This window comes from Phyllobates terribilis, unplaced genomic scaffold (assembly GCF_046119375.1).
Source record: "Phyllobates terribilis strain yellow unplaced genomic scaffold, ASM4611937v1 Scaffold_1__5_contigs__length_1240528914, whole genome shotgun sequence".
Classification (NCBI taxonomy): Eukaryota; Metazoa; Chordata; class Amphibia; order Anura; family Dendrobatidae; genus Phyllobates; species Phyllobates terribilis.
In genome coordinates, this window is record NW_027362761.1 from 515,876,808 (window position 1) to 515,898,828 (window position 22,021).

At 40.7% G+C, this 22,021-nt stretch overlaps 1 protein-coding gene across 8 annotated transcripts in view; it reads left to right on the forward strand.

Annotated features, from left to right (window-relative positions):
* Window positions 1-22,021, forward strand: part of PDE4D (phosphodiesterase 4D) — a 1,744,955-nt gene that overhangs the window by 1,706,245 nt on the left and 16,689 nt on the right. For 7 of the 8 annotated variants that reach the window (XM_073680269.1, XM_073680271.1, XM_073680272.1 and 4 more), the window contains one exon: window positions 18,918-19,011. In XM_073680269.1, coding sequence (XP_073536370.1) covers window positions 18,918-19,011 — 94 coding nt within the window. Of the gene's footprint in view, window positions 1-11,595; window positions 12,033-18,917; window positions 19,012-22,021 lie in introns of those variants that run through there. The other variant, XM_073680276.1, reaches the window with a different exon arrangement.

Sequence of the window (22,021 nt, forward strand, 5' to 3'; positions counted from 1 at the left end):
AAGGTGAGTATAATGTTTTTTTTTTTTTTACCACTTTTATTCTTTTTTTAACTATTAACTTGGTCACACTATATAAATCCATGCTGGTTGCATGGATTTATATAGTGTGACCAAGTTGTCAAGCACTTTCCAAGTGATGCTAAAATCACTTGGAACCCGCGCTTGATAACCCGCATGCAGAAATGCATGCAAAAACGCTTGACAAACGCTTTTACCTGGCAGGAAAAACGCATGTAAAATCTGCATGCGTTTTTCCTGCCAGGGAAATGCAAAAAAAATCAGCAGCATTTCTGCATCACTTAGCCTTACGCAAACATTGCAGGATAAGGCCTTATTCACACTCATATACCGTGCTAGCCAACACCAATTTTGGTAACTATGTTCACCATTCAGTATTTTGAATCCCCCAAAAACCAGAATAATACTTGGGAGTGTATAAATATCATATATTGTTTCAGCATTCTGTTTCCAGTTGTTTATCAGATACATTGTTCTGATGATCTGCCACGTCCTATTAATGGTGGATTTCATGTTTTGTGCGCCAGTTCACTAAGACGTAATCTTCACCCTGGTGTCATCCACCGTGCGTGTAGTGTCCTCACTATACACATGCAAGTTCAGGTCTGTCGCTGACTTTTACATAACGGCCGCATAGGATTATCCACGTAGATGGTTCATTGTGTATCTGCATGTGAGGCTATAATCTGGTGTTAGTGACACATGGAGAACATGTTGCCGCAGGAGCTGATGTTCTCGTCTTCTTACAACTTGTTCCTATGGAAGATAATGTACTTAAGTTGTAGGAGGTCAATTTACAAGTATAATACCAGGAAAAGCACATCAGTGCTCTAGAGAAGTAAAAGTCCATTTAGTCTTCCTCTTTTCAATATATATCAAGATGGTTTCTTGTGAATAATGTCAGGATGCTCTGCCATCAGACCTGAACCAACTCCAACTTCATGAACTATATCAGTACAGCCGCTGTCCTTTCCCCAGAGGTGCCCTTAGGCACAGGCCGCTTCTGTCTGAAAGGGGTTGTCCGGGCTTGTAATGTTGGTGAACTATCTTTAGACCAATATCAAATTGGTGGGCGTCCAACAACCCTTACACTGACCAGTCAGCTGTCTTCAGGTACGGTGGGGGCGGGATGTAAAAAGGTGGATCCACCATCCCCTCCCCTGACGAGGCCTTTCAAGCAATGGTCTACAATGGATGCTGCTGGAATGGAGGCCAAATGGATTTCAAAGTGATTCTGCCTCATTATATGGAACGGCTCTGTCAAGGGTTCTGTCTGATTTCCCGGGAATTTAGGTAGAAAATCCGATGAAGTATTCGGCGTAAAACACAGTATTAGAGTTCGCTCACACTAGCGTATAAAAAATCGGTCACATTCTCATCCAGAAGAGTGGATTTTTTTCTCACTTTTCATCCATGTGCAATCCGTTTTTAACTCCAAAGCCTTTAATCTTTTACACGACCATCTACAGTTTCCTATGCTACAGAATTATAATGTATCCGTTAAAATTGGATGTCATACCGATGGTCCTTATGGCATGCAATTTTTTTTTTTCTCGCACTGTGCCGTTTGATATTGTAGCATGCTGTAAATTTTTTCTCATATTCAATACCGCTAAGGTCTCTTTTACATGTCCGTATCTCCGGTACGAGTGGTGACAGTTTCCACACGTACCAGAGACACTGACACACGCATTCAAATGAATGGGTCTGTGCACATTTCAGTGTATTTTCACGGACCTTTTGTCCGTGTGCTCCACACGGAGACAAATCTGTTTTTTTGCAAAAGTGCCTCATGCTGAACACACATGGATGACATCCGTGTGTCATCAGTGTGACACGGACCGGCGCCTGGGAACAACGCTACCTGTGATGCTGATTCCCAGGCGCCGGTCCGCTTAACACTGCCCTCATCATGGTTCCCTGCTGGCACTGTAATCAGCACAAGCAGCGACCTTGATAAGGGTAGTGGTAATCTGACCCGCAGTGTCCCCACCTGTAAAAATAAGAATAAAATAATAAAATCCATGTGCTCACCTCTCCTAGGTGTCCCCTGCTGTAATCCATGTGACTTCTGCTGCCGAGGAACCGGGGAGAATGAACTGCTCCGGAGCTGCGCTCAATAAGTGACAGGACTTCTCCAGAGCTGCGCTCAGTAATTGACAGGACACCGCACCTGAGCTACAGCTCCGGAGCGGCTCATTCTCCCTGAATCCTCGCCAGCAGCGGTCGCATGGATTACAGTGGAGGACACCTAGGAGAGGTGAGTACTTGGATTTTATTATCTTATTCTTATTTTTACAGGTGGGGACACTGTGGGAGCAGACTACCACTACCCTCATCATAGTCCCTGCTAGTGCTAGCAGGGAACCATGATGGGGGGGCAGTGTTCAGCACGCGGCACTTGGTAACAGCGCTAACTGTAATTCCCAGGCGCCGTCCGTGTGATCCTGATGTGGCACACGGTTGCCACATGTGTAACACACACGGGACACGGATATCTCCGGTACGGTTTTTTCTGGTACCGGAAATATCCGGACATGTGAAAACTGGCCTAAAGAGCAGATCTGCACTGCCTCATTGAATAACAGTGGTCCGAGTGCAATCTGATTCATCATTGGATTTCTGCCTTTTTTTTGTGAATACCTCTCAATTAGTGACCTTGTGATTTGTGACAGTTTCATCAAACTTTTTTCAAGTTGTCTTTTATTGTTTAGTTCGTTTTCCTATTTTTACATTAGCACGACTTTTCCAGCTGATTTACACAGATTCACCAAATGCAAAAATTGATGCAACTCTGGTGTGATTTACGTACTTCAATAGAAAAAAATTACCTTTTGTGGAGTGATTTTATGTATTCCAGCTTAGAAGTCACATTTTTTTTTGTGTCTTTTATATATAAAATGTGTTTTTGAGCCCGATTCAGCAAAAAAAAGCACACAAGTCAAAAAAGAAAAGTGACTTGTATAAACTGCAATTGATGAATCGGATCCTATGGTTTTTTTTTTTTTAGAAAAATTCTTATTTATTCAATTACCAAAAATTTTCTTATGTTTGGAGCTTCAATTAGAAAATTCATAGTTGTACATTTCACCAGTAATATATATCTATCCTGTAATAAATGAAAACATGGATTTATTTTTTGAGAAACAGCTATTTGCTAATATAACACTGGACTGGTGAAATAAGGATTGTACTACAGTACATTGACTGTTATTACACTTTTACCACGAGAGGGCAGTACATACCAAGAAAAATCAGGTGCATATTTTGACATACATGTCTGTAATCCAAATGCAATATAAGTTAATTAAAATGTATTAGAAGGTATTTTTAGACACCCCTCCCTCCCTAAAATATGGTAAAATGAGATGGATTTGCCATAGAAATGAAATCATTATTGGTGCTGCTGTCGCTGCAGTTTGTTCCATTGTCGGTATGAAATGTTCCCTTTGTGCTGAATGACTAATAATACAGTTTGTATCTAGCATGTACTGTTTGTTACAATTACTAGAGCTCTCCAATCCAGTCGCTTGTTCCTGTGCTTTTGCAGAGCTGTTCTGGATTGTAGCAGAAGGGACACACTGGCTTCTCTGTGCTTCTCGCTCATGTTCTTGAAGGTTGTGGCTGACCTTATTCACAAATCAGCATGTGGTTCTGTGGGTAATGTGGCAAAGCCGGACCCAGACTGCCCATCTGTTCATTTTTTCCTGGCATTTGTAGTTACTATCTTGAAAACCACATTGAACTTATATAGTACAGTTCTTCTGATAACCTATGTCGCTTACTCATATGTAGGGAATTGCAGTAGCTTAGGCATCCATGGTTATGACCACTAACAGCTAAATAACTGTCATGATATGCGTGGTTGTAATCATGGATACGCAAGCTACTGCAATGCCCTGCACATGAGGTAAGTGACATAGCGAATCAGAAGAACTATACTACATTTCTAATTGGAGATATTTGCTAATATTATTATTATTACTCCTACTGCATATTGGGATATGATCTTGGAAATGGAAAAACCCCAGATGATGTGCCCCCCCATACTGCAGTGGGATGGTAGGCCCACTTCTTCATCCAGTTTAAAGGAATCCTAAACAAATGAGTGTGAGGTTGTGAATGCCACTGCTATCCCAAAACTAATGAGTGTTTGGAAAAACCCATCAGAGCTGTAGGTAGTCTATTAGTAGTGTGGAATCACCCGCTGGTGGCATGGCATCCATTTCCCATGTGTACACATTAGAAATAACACTACTTTTGAGTATTATGTGGCAGGTGTTATCTCTAGTAGTCAGTTGTCTCTGAGCTAGTGCGTGGAGACCAGCTGCTATGATGTTTCCCATACACAGGACCACAGGCGGGAGAGATTCCTGTTCGCCTTTCTTTATGTAGCACATGTCCAGAAGCAGCAGCATGGACATAATTATACAGCACTGGGGTGCGCTAAAACACTTACTAAAAAGCTCCAGCACTCTGTGTGCGTCCACCAGCCTCTTGCACTCCTCTCTTCATATTTTGTTCTGTAACTTGGATTTTAGCAGTATTTCCTAAGTAAATGATGAAGTGTAAATGAAAAAAAGGAGCTTTTACTTTTAAAGATTGCTTAGAAATTCCAGCCTTAACAATTAAGAAAAAAATAGTAATAATTTGACTAGAGAGTTTTTGAAGAGATTTTGAAGCCACTTAATGCTGTTCTATGTAAAGTGATACCAGTGAAATTTTGGGAAGTCTTACCGAATTGTGCCTGAGTGTAGCCATCATTAAGACTGAGCTTCTTCCATACAGTTAGTAATAGAACAGTATGCAGTTGGCTCCCTCTAGTGGTCACTACTGGCAACATACATATTTGATAACATTTCTGTACCAAAATTTTTCAGATTTTTTATTTTTTTATTTCTAGAACAATTTGTAGCCCTTGAAATAATAAAAAAAAAAGAATAATAATGTTCAAGGTTGGACATTCACTATCTCAAGAATAGCAAATATTACAGTGTTCTGTGTCATGGTGTAAGCTCTTGTATGGTCTGTTTTCCACCTCAAACCATTGCTGTGATCTCGGGGGGGTTGGGAATCATCCCAGTGTGCTAAGAATGTCAGTATTGCTGCTCCATAGCAAAGAGGATGGGACAAACCAGTGGCGGATGCCTCTCTCCAAGAGCGCTAGAGTGATTGCCTGTTTCTATTGGAGCCTTGCCGCCATGGTCTGAACCAGTCTAGTTGGATATGTAAGAAATAAAATCTTAGACTTTCTCCAGTTTGGGTCTAATTAGTTTATTAAACAGAATAACAAGCTATGAGGACGTAGATTTCTAAGACTGGAAAATTGTAAGATACTTTTATTTGTTCCCACAGCCGCAAAATACATATTTCTTTGAACAAGAATCATTTTCTCTGCAGTGTCATAATTTCATCAAATGGAGCAATGAGGCCGTTTTTGCCACCCGAAAAATGTGAATTTTTTTTTTTTTTAAAAAAAAGTACCAAAAAAACACTTCAAATCCCAAGGAGCAGAAAATAGCATTTTCTTCCACCTTGACAATCCCTTTGTAAAAGTTGCGTAGACAGAAATAGACTGTTTGCAAGTCGTGCTTTTACCTGGGGTAATGACCAGCTATTTGGATGTAAGTATCTCATTTCAATCCTGCCACACAGGTCTGTTCAGCCGCTCGCTTTTGTGTGGTTAGAAATTGGCTCTGTTCACCGGGAAAAAAATGTCTTAACTTTGGCAACAAGTCTCAGAAATGACTTCTGCTTTTTCACACTTTTCTCCCTGAATTACATTTCTTTTGTTGTATTTTTTTCCCATCTATACAAATGGCTCAGCTATAACATTTCCAGTGGGATAAGGTGGCTCTTAATTCACCACTCTTTCTTTCTTTCTCTCTTTCTTTCATTCTTTCTTTTTTTCATTCTTTATTCTTTTATCTCTTTCTATCTTATCTATCTATGGGACATTACTTTTTTTTAACAGCATTTGCTCCTTTTATTTTTCTATATTTGCCAAAGCTGTCAACCCCTGCCCTTTAGAACTGAGTCGCAGTCTGAAACGCGTAGGAAATGCATCAGATTATACTGTGAACGCATCTTTTTAATTCTGTTGGAATAAAGATTTTGTTTTAATTTGTAACCTCTGGCTGGAGGATTTTCTTACTTGGATCAACCCCTGCCCATACATGCTGCTTGGCTTCATAGAAGAGGGTCCCCTGTTCAGGATCCATTTTATAGCAAGAGAACAAACCTCCTGATAAGTGTCTTTTGCTCTGGTCACCCGGCCGTCCATGTATTTCAAGGTTTGCCATTGGAATGGCTGGAATGTAATATTACAATTCCCCGGCCGCAGCCATTCTAGGAGAAATGTGTAGGTGACTGAAGCTTCCCAAAGCCAGAGCCGGACAACTGTAAGCATCTCCTTTCATTGCTTCCTATCTTTAAATTAGGGAAATCCACATATAGGCCTGCAGAGAAAATACAAATAATTGTCCACCCATACAATTCCTGGTTGGGCTGGATCCACCAAAGAGGGACCCACCCGCTCTACTTTTTTATAAGTTTTATTCAGTTTGGTTTTCTCAAATTAAAACATTTTGTAACTTTTTAGAACCAAGACCACATCAATTATATAGTCAATAGTTGCCTTATAGGACTCGAGCAGATCTCTGTCCTGCCATTACAGGTCGTCACAAGCGGCAAACCTCATGATAGGTCACATGGACATGGATATGAAGGGAAATAGATTTGGGCCCTGAGGCTAAAATGAGACCTGTCCTCTGATTCATGCTGTCCGAACCCCGGATCTGTATTGCAGCCTTGTGTTTCTCTTTCAAATCCTGCAGCTTTTTAGAGAAAACCTAATTTGAAAAGGCGGCAGCTGCTCTCCTTGACTTTTTGCTTGTACATACACAGAGAGGCAAAAACCTGTTTATCTAGCGGATCGGGGCGGTGAAAGCAGACATTTTAAAAATGTTTATTCTCTGAAATGCAGCAGTATGAACCATACGTGGCTGTAAAAACGGAGCCGGTATCTGAATTATGCCGTCTGTGTTTCGGGCAGCAGGAATTGGCTGACAGATTCCCTTTAACACCGGTTTGTCCCATCTTTAGCAACAGCAAATGTATCTAAATACTTTCAAATGTAGATCAGTCTTATTTATGGTCGAGTTTGGAACAGGTGCCAAGACATTCTCCTAGTCTTTTCTGGTTCAATGCAGAATTAAGGGGATTTTCATCAAGGAGAACCCCTTCTTGAATGCAACCTCAACAATTGCCTGGGAAAAGCATTGCCACTCTTCTCTTTAAAGGGAAATGACATGGTAGTAATCCAGATGAGTATGCAAGACTCACTGTGGCTCCTAGAGGCAGGTCCCTAGTGGGATAAGGACAGGTGTTGTTTTCCAGAGACAACCCCCTTTCCTTTATGGCAGGCCACCCAGACTCCAAAGTAGAAAAGCATCTTCTCATCTAACACCATGCTGGACTGTTGGTATGATGTTCTTATAGAGGATTGTTTAATTAGACTGACACCTCATGTAATTACACCTGAATTCCACTTTTGACTCCTCAGTTTTCAGAACATTATCCCAAAATTATTGAGGGTCATTAAGGTGTTTTTAGGCAAATGTGAGACCAGCTTTTATGTATCTCTTGGATTTGTCAGAAGATACTGAGATGGCAAGGCCTGCCATTGTTTACAGAAGTGCTTGAAAGTTTATGAACCCTTCAGAAATGTCCACCTTGTTACATAAACTTGACCAAAAACTACATTATATTTTTAATAACTTTCCTTCTGAGTTCCTAAGAAATCTCCTGTTTGTCATGATACACTTCCATATATACATATGTTGTGAAGATCACACTTTGATAGATCCCTGTTCTTTAAACAGGTCACCCACCCACACCTGATTGTCATCCCATTGATTGAAAACACCTGTAATTTCACCTTCAAATTATCTGCTAAACCTAAAAGTTTACATACTTTTGTCACTCACATACATGTGGCTTTAGATTATTTTCCTCATTTAAAAATGACGAAATCTAATATTTTTTACTCATTTATTTGACTTGGTTCTTTAACAACTTTTAGGACTTGTGTGAAAATCTAATGTACTTTTAAGTAAAATTTATGCAAAAATATGGAAAATTCAGAAGGGTTCACAAAGTTTTAGGTACCATTGTGCATGTTGATATGGGTTGTTTTTGGAAGGCCAGTTCTGGCAGGCCAACCACATACGCACTACCTTCCCATGATTTCTCCATTGGGTGGTACTGGCTCTCCTGACCCGAGCGTCACCGCCTCATAGAATATATGAAGCTGTCACACTCAGGTCGAGAGACCAGCGGCCAGTCCGTACATTGCTGCCCATGCTCAGACCGATATGTACGCACATCTGACGCAGCCCTTAGAAATGCTTTGTAAACTATTTCAGATGTATTTTATAATTTTTGATTTAATGAATCTTTTGGAGATAAATTTAAAATGTTTTGTAGTTTTCAGCATAGCTGGAGGATAGGAACGGTGTTGTGCATGGAAAAGGGTACCTTAGTTCTGGGGATCATATTAGGATCGCAGAGAATAGACCCCCAATGATCACAGTGGGGTATGGGACATTTTTCTTTTTCTGATAGTTATAGTTTTGCTGCTCCTATATCGCAGATTGTGTAGGATGTGTGTATGGTATATGTTCTGGTTGCTTAGATTTTGTGCCCGTGTGACCATTATTTGACGAGGGAAGTTACAATGGCTCTGTGTCCCAGGATACATTTTTGAGGAGTCTTATGGTGTGGGTCTGCTCTGAAAAATCACTCAAAAAAAGCTTCTCATTTCTATTGTAAATTGACTTGCTGGTCATATGTTCAGTCTTTTGAGCGTTTTTCTTCAAAGAAAGTATAACCCCAACTCCAAAAAAGTTTGGACGTTGTGTAAAATGTAAAGAAGACACGCAATGCTTTGGAAATCTCTTATAGCCTCATATTTTATTCACAACAGAACATATAACGCAGGTCAGACTGAGAAAGTTGGATATTTTTCTATTTCATTTGAAAAAAATTAACTCGTAAAGAAATTGATGGCAGCAACACATCTCAAAAAAGTTGGGTCAGGACCTTGTCTACCATTGTGTAGCATCCCCTCTTCTTTTTACAATGGTCTGTAAACATTTGGAAAGTAAGGAGATCAATTGCTGGAGATAGGGGAGAGGAATGTTGTCCTATACTTATATAATATTCTAGCTGCTCAAGAGTGCAGGGTTTTCTTTGAAGGATTTTTCATTTTATAATGTGTCAAATGTTTTCTGTTGGTGAAAAGTCTTGACTGCCGGCGGCCGGTTCATCACCCAAACTCTTCTTCTGAGATGCTATGCTGGTGTGATGGATGCAGTATGGGGTTTAGCATTATCTTGCTGAAAATGTAAGGTCTTCCCTGAATTAGACATTGTCTGGATGGGAGCATCTGTTTTTCTAAGACCTCTGTATAGATAGCGACTTTCAAGACTTGTAAGCTGCCCATGCACTAGGCCAGTGTTCCCCAACTCCAGTCCTCAGGAGCCAACAACAGGTCATGTTTTCAGGATTTCCTTAGCATTCCACAGGTAATAATTGCATCTACTAGATAGGCCATAATTCCATCACCTGGGCAATACTAAGGAAATCCTGAAAACATGACCTGTTGGTGGCTCTTGAGGACCGGAGTTGGGGACCTCTGCCCCAGGCACTAATGCAGCGCCATGCCATCAGAGATGCAGGAACTGTGCGCTGGTCTACAAGCTGGACGGTCCCTTTCCTCTTGTGCCCGTATAACATGGTGTCAGTGGTTTACATAAAGCATTTCAAATGTTGATTCATCTTAAATGATCTTTGTACGTACCTAAGAAGACGGCATCATTTCTGGATTGTACATGAAAGAGCTTTACCTTGTATTTTCATGACATTATGTACTGTAGATGGTGGGATATTTAAGTCTTTTCAATTTTACATTGAGGAACATATTTCTGAAATTGCTCCATAATTTTAGATGCCATTGTTGACAGCTTGAACTTCTGACCATCTTTGCTTCGAAGAGACTCTGCCTATCTAACATGCTCTTTTTATATACAGTCATGTGACCTGGATGGACACTAACCCTCCGGCTGTTTTTCATTAGTATATCTTCCTATTCCAGCCTTTTATTAACTCTTTGTCCCAACTGTTTTGAGATGTGTTGCTGCCATCAATTTCTAAGTGAGTTGATTTTTTCGAATGAAATGGAAACATTTTTAACTTTCTACTAGATTTCCATATCATTTTTGTTTTTTTTTACGCTTTACACAGCGTCCCAACTTTTTTTTTTAAATTGGAGTTGTACATGACACTTCTTTAAAGAATCTCGTGAAGGAAAATGCTAAAAAACAGGCACTGTCCAATCAAAAGGCTGCAATTTTTTTAAATTTATTTTGCCAAACATATCTCGTAAATATCTATCATTATAACGCTGTCTTTTATATTTGTTAGACCTCATTCAGACGGTAAAAAAAAAAAAAAAAAGGTCAGATTTCCATTAGTGTTTTAAATTTTCATTAGTGTTTGGTCAGTGTGATGTCCGAGCTTTCTACACACACAGACTTTGATCATTGACTAACATCAAAAACGTACTTATCCCCTTTCTTTGCCAGCCATAAAAAACCCCACAGATATGTGAATAACCCCGTGGACTATCATGGGTACATGGGCAGAATCCGCCTGAAACACATGTCCTGTGCACATACTTTTTCAGTGTAAAAAAACCCCAAAACCTTCCACTGCTGTTTTCTGGTTTTCTTACCTTTTTCATGCAGAAAAAAAGGCATAAAAAATTCGATATGTGAACAAGGCTTTATATTTTGGTCATTTATGATGCTGATAAAAGTGAGCAATTGAGATTGTCTTTTGACCTGTTATATATAAATAGTCTCTTTTTGACGTCTAGACCAGTGAGTTATAAATCTTAAGTGTAGACGTTCCAGCAGAATAATGTGTCCTCGAAGTATGACACTGCATATGTAGCAGAGCCCACTTGGTCATTTTTACCATTAATACTCCGAGATGACTTTGTAGGGGTGACTATTTTGCGGAGAATAGACAACCAGTCTCTGGCTTCTACTTTTCCTTCTTTTTGGCTTTCGCTCTAACTTCCCGTATGGCTCCAGCCTGGCAGTAGTGTTGTCACCTTCAGTTTTTGGGCAAAACATCAGCTATCATCCGACCCTTATTTTTCCTGTAGTGACAAACTCATCTGTACTTTTCTTCAGTTCCTTCGTTTCCTGATTTTTCCTCAGGAGAGTTCCCCCCCCCCTTGTCCTTCCTCAGATATATTCTATGTAAAACCTGTGCTAATTCCTTGCAAATATCTGAGCGTGTCATGTTCCCGTCAACGGCAGGCAATTTAGAAAGCACAAAAGGAGAAGGGGAAATAGTGCACTAATTAATCTTGTCTGGATAGCTGGTGCTACAGGGACTCCATTAAATGTCATTTACAAGAGTTGGAGAGAGAGAAGTGCTGCTCCAAGGAGACTTAGCATCCGTGGCCAATCAGAAAGCTGCATCCATAAAGCCATCTGTTCTGCCTTTACCAGGAGCTCAATTGGCTTTGTAGGAGATTTCTGGGCGGCTCATCCAGGAACTGTTCCTGGCTTTCCTTGAAGGTCCCTGTTTTGTGCTGTGGGCACAGAGCACCTCCTCGGTAGCCGAGCATCCTGGCATCTATTATTCATCAGGAAACATGCGGATCCCCGGCTCCCTGGATTCCTCCTGCTCTGTAGCTGTATTCTTGCTGGTCCTGGACCATCACAGCCCTCTGGATTTCTACAAATGGTATTCCTACAACCTGAACGCTGCTAGATGGGAGTCACAATGCAGCCGGTGCACCTAAAGCCGAGTCCGGCACAAAGTGACCAGGCGGAAGTCTGAAACTAACATTTTTCTATTTTGGGTATACGGCAAAAATCTCATTCAAAATGCCTGAAGCCAATTATTTGCTGTCTGTATCCTGGGGCTACATCAAGGTAAATGATCTGCTTGATCCGGGGTGACATTTCTGATGACTTCTATGTATTAAAAAATGGCGCCTTGGCGCTGTGTTTCTGTAGTCCACCCTGCCCCCTGCAATGAATGACCTTATCACGACTACTACTCCTCCGCGGTGGTGGCCATGGATTGTTTACATACATAGGATAGCGCTGCCTCTGCTGTGGCCTCTCTCCAGCCCTTAGATATTGACCATGGACTGGAGAAGTAATATACCCCCCACACACACCTTTCCAATCTAAACCAATTATTTTGGATGCAATTATCACATATTGATCCGACCTATTCTTAGAAACCTTTCGTGACGGATGGGGGACTAATCCTGGTTATAATTACCACCTGTGAGTTATATCCCAGCGTGATCTATGTGGTTGTACATAGTATATAGGTGCAATGACCGGCAGCCTGCTAATGAAGTGCATTATACCTGCTTGTTTGCTGGGATGTGACGGCTGCATACTAATCAGGGCTCCGCTATTGTATCTGTACAAAGCCCCTTAGGGCTCTTTAGCTATCGGTCGGGTTGCAAATGCCATCATTTGCCTGGCTTGTCTTGTGATGGAAAATGGTTGATCTGTAAAAAGAGAAGCGATCTCTTATGTATCCATGAGTACGAGGTGTATATACGTGTCGTCAGAGCCTATAGCCCGGTGGATCATGTCTGCACCGTGCACTCACAACAAGACAATGTCAGCATCTCTACCATAAAGCTATGGTGTGAGCTTCCCCTCCGCGGGTGTTCATCATCCTCACTCACCTTATTATACCCATTCAGCCCAGGGTCAGCAGATGAGAGCCTGCAATTACATATGGCAGGAGATACGCCGCCTGTTACCCTGTAACCACTTCTTGTCACACTTGACATGATTGTATATTAACGCCAGGGCCATTGTTTGGATGGATGGATGGATACCGCTATAATGTACGTGCGCCGGGAATCACTGTGCCATTGTGACTAATGAGCCGCGATGATGACTGAAAGGCATCCTCTTTGTGCGAGGGCAGCCATAGCGCAGATTCATGCTGGCCGCAGGCTTTAGTTCTCCTTATTATGCAGTGGATATAATGGCGTTAACCCATTGTACCCTGCAGCATTGCGACTGTCGTATTTATCTGAATATGCAGAAAAGCGATATAATGCCATGTATATGCAATGCACCAGAGGTGACCAAGAGGTGTGCGTCTGTACGGAGAGGTTTAATGGATGATTACTCAGCAGTGCGCGTTACATCATCCGAAAACTGTGCCACCATAATCTGCCATCACTGACTACAGGCGACTGTAATGTAGGCATGAAGTATGCATGTATCTGTACTGGCAGACAGAGAATGCAGTCGTCCCATGCATAATATGTGCCCACTGAATTCAATGCACCGTACATACTGACAGATGAAGAAGAGCCATGCACCATTTGTATCTACAGAATACAGCGTCGGCCTGCATTGTACCTGTACTAGATGTCACTACAATATGTGACCTATATGCACAGTACGTAAACACTAAATGAACTCAGTCCTCACTTGTACCGTGCATTATTAGTAATTAAACAAAATCAGTCTCCTTCCCCCTCTGGCAGCAGATAATCTACCCCCAGCATGCAGTGCATCCCTGGACCATACCATTTAGTGTGTGTTCATAAACCATTATAAGGAATCCCTGGATGTCATTGTTAGGTGTTATTTGTAATACACCCGCTGAATGCAGTGAAGTCCCGCCATATCTGGACTTACTGAACGGAGCACAGCCATGTAGCATTTATCATGTTCTCCACTTCATATATTGAAATTCCATGCACAAACAGAAAAGGACAAATTCAGCTCTGCTATATCTGTGTTAACAAGGGATTTGGGTTGAATCACGTAGATGTTTAGTTGCGTAATGCTGAGTATTAGATCGTAGCAGGTTACGGCATCTAATCTTCAGCCCCTTGTACGACAGCACCATGATATAATCTGCAACCCAGTATACAGAATGTATATTCATCGGCACTGTGGCTATAGGTAGAAAAAAATGGTACATGGTATGCATTCGTTGGCTAAGGTTTTATATCTGCGTCTCTCACACATACATTTATACTCCATTTTGTCTTGTAATTGCTACTATATAGTATTATCTATCATTACCCCTCTGACATCATAGTACACATAATAAAAAAGGAATATTTTCACAAAAACATGTTGTGACATTTACTAATATAGCATGGCGCCACCTAGTGTTCAGAGTGTATAACTAAGTGCACATCCACCTACTGTGCTACGTGCAGGTGGTCGCACACGCTCAGTCATTCTACCCACAACCTGCTCTCTGCATAATGATTCCTTATTCACCGAAGAGCTGACAATAGAAACCGCTTTCTGCCCACCCCTCAGATGATGTTCAAAACCCATGTCCACATATTAACAATCATCCCCCTAAACCATACGTTTCAAACTCCAGGCCGTGGGCCAAATCTGGCCTGCAGGGTGGTTTTATTTGGCCCGCGACACCAGGACTATCACCCCTATGTGGGGCCTATTATTCTGTAGGGCCATTATTCTGTATGGAGGATTATGTAGGGCCCATTATTTTGTATGGAGGACTATGTGGTGCCCATTATACTGTATGGAGGACTATGTGGGGTCATTATTCTGTATGGAGGACTATGTGGGGCCCATTATTCTGTATGGAGGACTATGTGGGGCCTATTATTCTGTATGGAGGACTATGTGGGGCCCATTATACTGTATGGAGGACTATGTGGCACCCCTTATTCTGTATGGAGGGCTATGTGCGGCCATTATTCTGTATGGAGGACTATGTGGGGCCCATTATTCTGTATGGAGGACTATGTGGGGCCATTATTCTGTATGGAGGACTATGTGGGGCCATTATTCTGTATGGAGGACAATGTGGGGCCCATTATTCTGTATGGAGGACTGTGTGGGGCCCAATGTACTGTATGGGGAACTCTATGGGGCCCATTATTCTGTATGGGGGACTGTGTGGGGCCCATTGTACTGTATGGAGGACTGTGTGGGGCCCATTGTACTGTATGGAGGACTGTGTGGGGCCCATTGTACTGTATGGAGGACTGTGTGGGGCCCATTGTACTGTATGGAGGACTGTGTGGGGCCCATTGTACTGTATGGAGGACTGTGTGGGGCCCATTGTACTGTATGGAGGACTGTGTGGGGCCCATTATTCTGTATGGAGGATTGTGTGGGGCCCATTATTCTGTATGGAGGACTATGTGGGGACCATTATACTGTATACTGGTTGGCCCGCAAATTGTCCAAGTTGTTCATTTTGGCCCTCTGTGTGTTTGAGTGTGACGTCCCTGCCCTAAACATAACCATTACACACAGGAGCCCATTTAAAAAGGTCTCTCAGCCTTTGGAAAGGCAGCTAAATGGTACTCATCACCACCACCTGGCTGAGCATAATATGACCCCAGCCATGTTCCCCAGTACTCTCAAGAGCCCAGACATTCAAGGCTTTGTCATGACAGAATTAACTGAGAAAAGTCATACTCCTCTACAGGGGAAATAAAAAGGGAGTATATTATCTGCTGCCAGAGGGGGAAGGAGACTGATTTTGTTTAGTTTAAACTTATTGAAGACTTTGCTATTAATTGCAGGGAAAAAAATCTAAATTTGGCACACTTTTTTTTATATTTTATGCCTCTGCTACCACTTTTCTACAAAGTGGGCAGAAATGATGGCTGAAATCTAAGCCTGGTAATAGCAGAGGTAAATTTCAGTTTATGAAGCCCAACAAATACTTCCATTTTTGTAAGAGGCGAGCAGCATCAAATAAATTTGGTGCGTTTTAGTAAGTCTTCTTCACACTGCATTTCTGTAGTGTGTCCAGGGGTTCAGTATGAATCCCGTTTTTAGTCTGCTACATTTCTGAGCCTGGATGAACAAACTGAGAGCGTCCAGAGAAATAACACAATGAAAGCGGAGCTAAAATGAACTGTGTTTCATGACCCCTTTGGCAGTTCATCTGAACCCCACTTTTAGAAGGATTCTGATGAAACCCCTCGAACACGCACTACAGAAACACAATGTGAACAGGGCCTTAGTCCAGCGCACTGCAATTTAGGACTGAAACACAACTAACAAAGTGTTCGCAAATTACCCCCCATTGTGGGTGTTGATCATTAGAGCCAGAAGGTTCTCCACAGGGTTCCCTTTTACATCTACGTGTTCCTATGTATGAGCAGTTATGGCTGGCCTTAAATTTGGAGAGTATCCCATCATTGCACTTGTTATTAATTTTGAAGATGACCGCATCTGATTATACGATGATCCACCACTCAGCTAAGTTGGGTCGTTCTCATGGGTTGGTGAATATCGTCTAATATATACTCAAATGGAGCAATCTATTAGCAGCGGAGCAGTTGACATAATTATCGTTAACGTGACAATCCCTAATGTAAAACCTACAGTCCTTATTCAGTGAAGCAGAAGGTACAATGGAAGTAATCAATATCGCAGCTGGCAGGCTAATTACTTCCTCTCCTTTCCCACCTAGAGCGAGGTGCGTTAGGGATTTTGGCGACATAATGTGGGGATTAGCCAGCTAGAGAGGTGAACGTTGAATATTAATTGGCAGAACCTTGCTCTTAGGGACCTAAAGTAAAATCCTTTTAACATATGCGGTAATCCTCACTCAGAAATCTATTGATTCAACTTTTTTGCAATGAGTATGTTTTTATTACATTTTTATGACATATTTATTTTTTATGTATTGCCCATTGGTGCTTCTTTGGTGTTGGTGTCGTGGATGTTTAGTTAGAAGATACGTAGCTGTGTAGTCAGAGAAGGTGTCACATAGGACCGTAGTGGAGCAGAGACTGGGTATCTTCAAGAGTCAAGAATGGATCATGTTGTTTATCTATCCTGTCACTTATCACTCAAGTGTAGAGGCAGAAACCAGTCTTATATCACAACATGAGATGAGTCTACACCTCCCTCAGACGCCATATTCCTTTCTCAGTTGTTACAGTTGTCATAAGCTCTCAAATTAGTCTTATGCTTTGTTGTATGTATTAAGTTATGGATGAAGGGTTTTGATGGAGGCCATGGTGTGGTGTCCTTCACCCATAGGCTCCACTTTTATACCACGTGTTATACATTTTTTATTGAATAATTTTGTGTGAATTGTTGCCTACAATGCTGTTGCATTTTTCTATGTTTGATATACCAACCTATACTGGCTCAATGGGGAATAAAGTGCATTATTTAGTCTTTGGGCTTGTGGCCCCCCACGGATAGAGCTTTTCCAAGTGGATACACTAAGCAGAGGCCATTAAGTTGATGTATATCGTACCTTAGGGGATGCTCACACTGCCGTATAAATCGGACGAGTGCAATGCGAAAAAACATTGCATTGCACTTGGACCAATGTTATACCATGAGTCAATGCTCATCTGCGAGCTTTTGCTCAGCTCAGATTGGACTGAGAAAAAAATCACAGCATGCTGCGATTGTCTGCAAGAATCGTAGCGCATTCGCAAACGCAAGTCAATGGGTGTGAGAAAAAAAATCATGGGCCGTCCGATTTTTAGACACCCATCTCGACAGAAACCCGACATTTCATCAGCCAAGTACAGTAAATTCACCACCCGAACCGTCAGAATAGACTAGATATTTAGATAGAATAGATTGAAATGTGTCCGTGAGAAATTAGTGCAGTGTGTGTGTAGTTTATTGTACATATATTTAGCTAAAAATAAATAAATGAAAAAAATGGCATGGGATCCCCACTTTTTTTAATAACCAGCTGAGGGAAATCAGACAGCTGGGGGCTGATGTTATTATTCTGGGAAGGGGCCAATAGCCATGAAACTTCCCAGCCTATTGATATCAGCATGCATCTATCTGCTTAGCCTTCGCTGGTTATTAAAAATAGGGGGGGGGTTCCATGCCATTTTTTTTAAATCAGTTATTGATTTAATAGGTTAAATCACCTATTAAATGCCACATGAAAGGCACTAAACGGTGCTAGTTTATTATATGTAGGGGGCTTGTGACATTAAATATCTACAGGACATCTATTTATTCTATCTATATATCTGTATATAAGATTGCTTTATTAGTTTGTAAACTAGCTTTAAATGACATAGAGAATTATGTATGTAAAAGCTGATGTTAAAAACGCATTGCATTTGCTTGTCATACGGATGTTAGGTGAGAAAAACTGTACTCGAAAGACACTCATCCTACTTTTCTGGATCAACATCGGACCTATTTTTATACACTTGGGTGACTCCGGGCTTCTATAGACTTCAGGGACCATATAGGCCTTTACAGAAACCAATCTGACACTTCTGGTCACCCGACAACAAATACTTTCATAGACGTTAAGAGAAAACAAAAAATGTAGAAAGCGATTACAAACGTCACGGCACATTGGTCAACTGGTTCTCTAGGATATAGACCAAGGTCACCATGTGTGATCCTACGGGATAGAAAAACACAGATCACTTCATATTGTGATTATGACAAACTCAGTGCTAATATGTAGGATACTTGGTTATCAATGTGTGTGATAAATATTGGAAGAAGCAAAGTTAACCGTGGTTGAGAGTGTAAAAGGTCTACATTTCTAACCGATGGCTGAAGTCTTTAGTGATAGGTATTGGTGGAAAGAACTCAAGACATGAGTTAGGAAAATGAAGAAAGAAGAGTTGAAAATGTTGAGGAAGTTTCCTCAAATCTATAATATCGCGTGAGCCGTTCTTAAAATTTTGACACAATTTGCCCTCTTAAAGTGATGCATCTTATTGCAGTAGATGTATACATGAATATTTCTATATATGTTTATATAAATCTTGCTACATGTGTACTCACTTCTATGCCTATATTTTTTTCTTCCAGTTCAAGAGAATGCTCAATCGAGAGCTCACCCATCTATCAGAGATGAGCCGGTCGGGCAACCAAGTTTCAGAATATATTTCAAACACCTTTTTAGGTAAGAGAAACAGAGTTTTGGCATTCCATCCCTGCTTCCTTTTACATTTCCCAATACCCTTATAGTCCTGAAAGGGTAACATGAAGCCTTCATCTGGTATTAAGCTATCAGTGGAAAAAATTTTGCTAAACGGCATCGTAGAAAAAGGTAAAAATTGTAATCTTTATTGAATAACTATCTCAATAAAAAAATCCACAAGGAATAAAAAAAGACACATGACATCCATATGCGTTTTGCACACCTAGTAGTTCTTACTCATTGGAAATGACTAGGAGTCCGAAACGCGTTGTGTGTTGTTTTTTTTCTATTCCCCATATTTTTTTTTAATGAATTTTATTCAGATAGTTATTCAATATAGATTACATTTTTTACCTTTCCTTACAGTGCCATAAGCGACATTTATTTCTACTTTTACGATTACTCAAGGATACCAGTAAGTAGGATGTGTTGCATTCCTCTGCGTGGTGGTGAGCTTCTTTTTATAAAGGTATCAGCCTGTTACATGAGGGTGACTTATGTGATATACAGAGTGAATTTGGCTTTAGTGCTCATGTGTTTTTTGTATTTTCCTGCTTATTGACTTCCCTGTAATTCCCTATTCATTGATGTACATATGGGTTGCTGTGCCGAGCGGTATATATCCAGGACACGGTGCGTCAGCATTACAAATTAACCTCTTCACCTCTGAAAATAGTCTGAAATTTTGTTGCTCATATGTAACATGAATGATGGAGCAATAAAGCAGAAAAGGTTTCTATACATGCACTGCAAAAATTTGTAAAAAGTAATTACAATAGATCATATCTGCCCATGAAAACTATCCGTTTTTTTTAAATTATTGTACATTTTTGTGAGTATACTTTTTTTTTCACTCTTGCATTGCAGGCTTGCTTTTGTTTTAGGCAGGTAATGGTGCAATGAAGCTTTAGCATTCTCTGCCTGTAGGAGGGAGTTTGATAAATATGACTCTGTCAACATCTGAGCAGCGGAAATTCTCTGCATCCAAACATCCACAAAGGAGGTGGGGGATCCGCGGAATCCCCCGCAATGTACAACATCAGCTTGGAAATCCCTCAGGATGTGACAGAAACCTTCAAGGAGAATTCAAAGTGATTTTCTTTTTTCATTGACCTCCAACAGACGACTTTGTCACAATCTATAATCTCCCCTTTGTTGTGTTATTTATAGTTTTACATAAGACTGCAGCTAATCCTCCTATATAAAAATAATAATAAAAATCTATTTTTTATATAGTGTCAACAATGCTTCACAATTGTGAGGGTACATGTGCAAACAATATCAGACATTACAGAGTTTGCAAGAGCTTACAATCATTGGGAAAATAGAGATTACCTAGAACATAAAAGGTACTTGTGTGGTACAATGGTAGAGCCTTCTTTTAAAAAAAGAAATAAAATAAAATAAAAAAATTGCCCTATCCCTAGTCATTGTCTGCATATGCACAAGTATGAAGTGCATTAAGGATGAAAGAGTTTGGGGCATACTGTTTGAAGAAGGGTTTAGGTTCTGAGGAATAATATATTTGGGCAGGTGAAAGGAAAAAAAAAAGTAGTGAGTGTGACAAGCCTGCTTGAAAAAAAATGCATTTTTAGTGTACTGTTGATTTATATTAGGAATTAATCTGATTGCCTATAGTAGCCTGATGCTGCATGAGAAAAGTCTTAAATATAGGAGCAAGAGGTTTGGATAATGGAGGATGTTAGTTTTAGCTCATTGAGATGTAGAACATAGGTAGAGTGGTAAACAAAGACGAGGGAGGAGCGGTAAGGCGGTGCAGCACCGTGGAGAGTTTTGTTGGTGAGTGTGATGAGTTTTCTATTATATTCTGAAGTGGATGGGCAACCAGTGTAGTGACTGGCACAGGGTGGAGGCATCAGTGTAGTAGCTGGACAGAAATACGAGCCTCTATCTACTGCAATCATTAGAGAGTTCAGTAGTCCTGAAGAGTCAATTGCCACTACTTCACTTGATAGACAGGGGCCCTACTGACAGATCAAATAACCTTATAGGGCTTATTAAGTTTGTTTGTCTAGACCACACTTCCCATTATCTATAATTCAAGGAAATGTTTTTTTCACACCACTGTGAAGGAAGATTGAGTTCTCCTAGTCAGGATAGAAGACTCATCCACTCAAGGATAAAATTGAATTTCTGGCCAATGATCTAAGAGTTCGAGGTTCAGTTCACATAATGGCTGCCTCCTGTATGTGACTTGCTCTCTTTATTAATTAAGAACATAACACTACAGAATGACATGTCGCACCACATACACAGGTGATTTCACAACACAACGATTTTGTCAATGATGGAACATTTGTGATTGAGAAGCATTGTGTTTGTATGAATGAGTTTCATACCGCTTTGTTTGATTCAAGCTTGTCTTTCATCTTGCCCATGCAGGATGCATAACTAATGGGCTCCTTCTGCCTGACTGAATCATTTTTGTTGGAGGTGCACTAGGGAATCCCATGGAGTGTATCAGCAGATGTGAGCTCTTACAGAGTGTTTGTGCATCTGCATGACTTGCTCTTACACTTGTATTTAGGACTTTCCCTTTTGATCTGTCTGAACTGTGTGCATCTGCCTTAAATACTAAATATCAAAGCTTTTCCCCATGTTGAATTATATCCCAATTATTTCAGCAGATTCTAAGGGGTTTCCTATTATTATGTTTCACATGACTATTTCCATGCACTGTTCTTTCTGCATAGTTTCATTACTGTTATAATTTATAACCATAAAGTGGAGATTTCCGAGACAATGGGCTCGATGACCTACATTGCAATATGTTGTCTAAAAATATGACTTCAGATCTAAATAGAAGCAGGAACAAAGAAGGGGAATCCATAAGACTGCAATATAAGGGGCAGTCAAGCTTGGCAAGCCAGTCAGCATGGTTCATTATTTTTAAAAAAATTCCACCTTTTACAATATTCACACAGCTTGATCTTCTCAAGATGGTCATTCAGAACCAATCTATTCACTAATC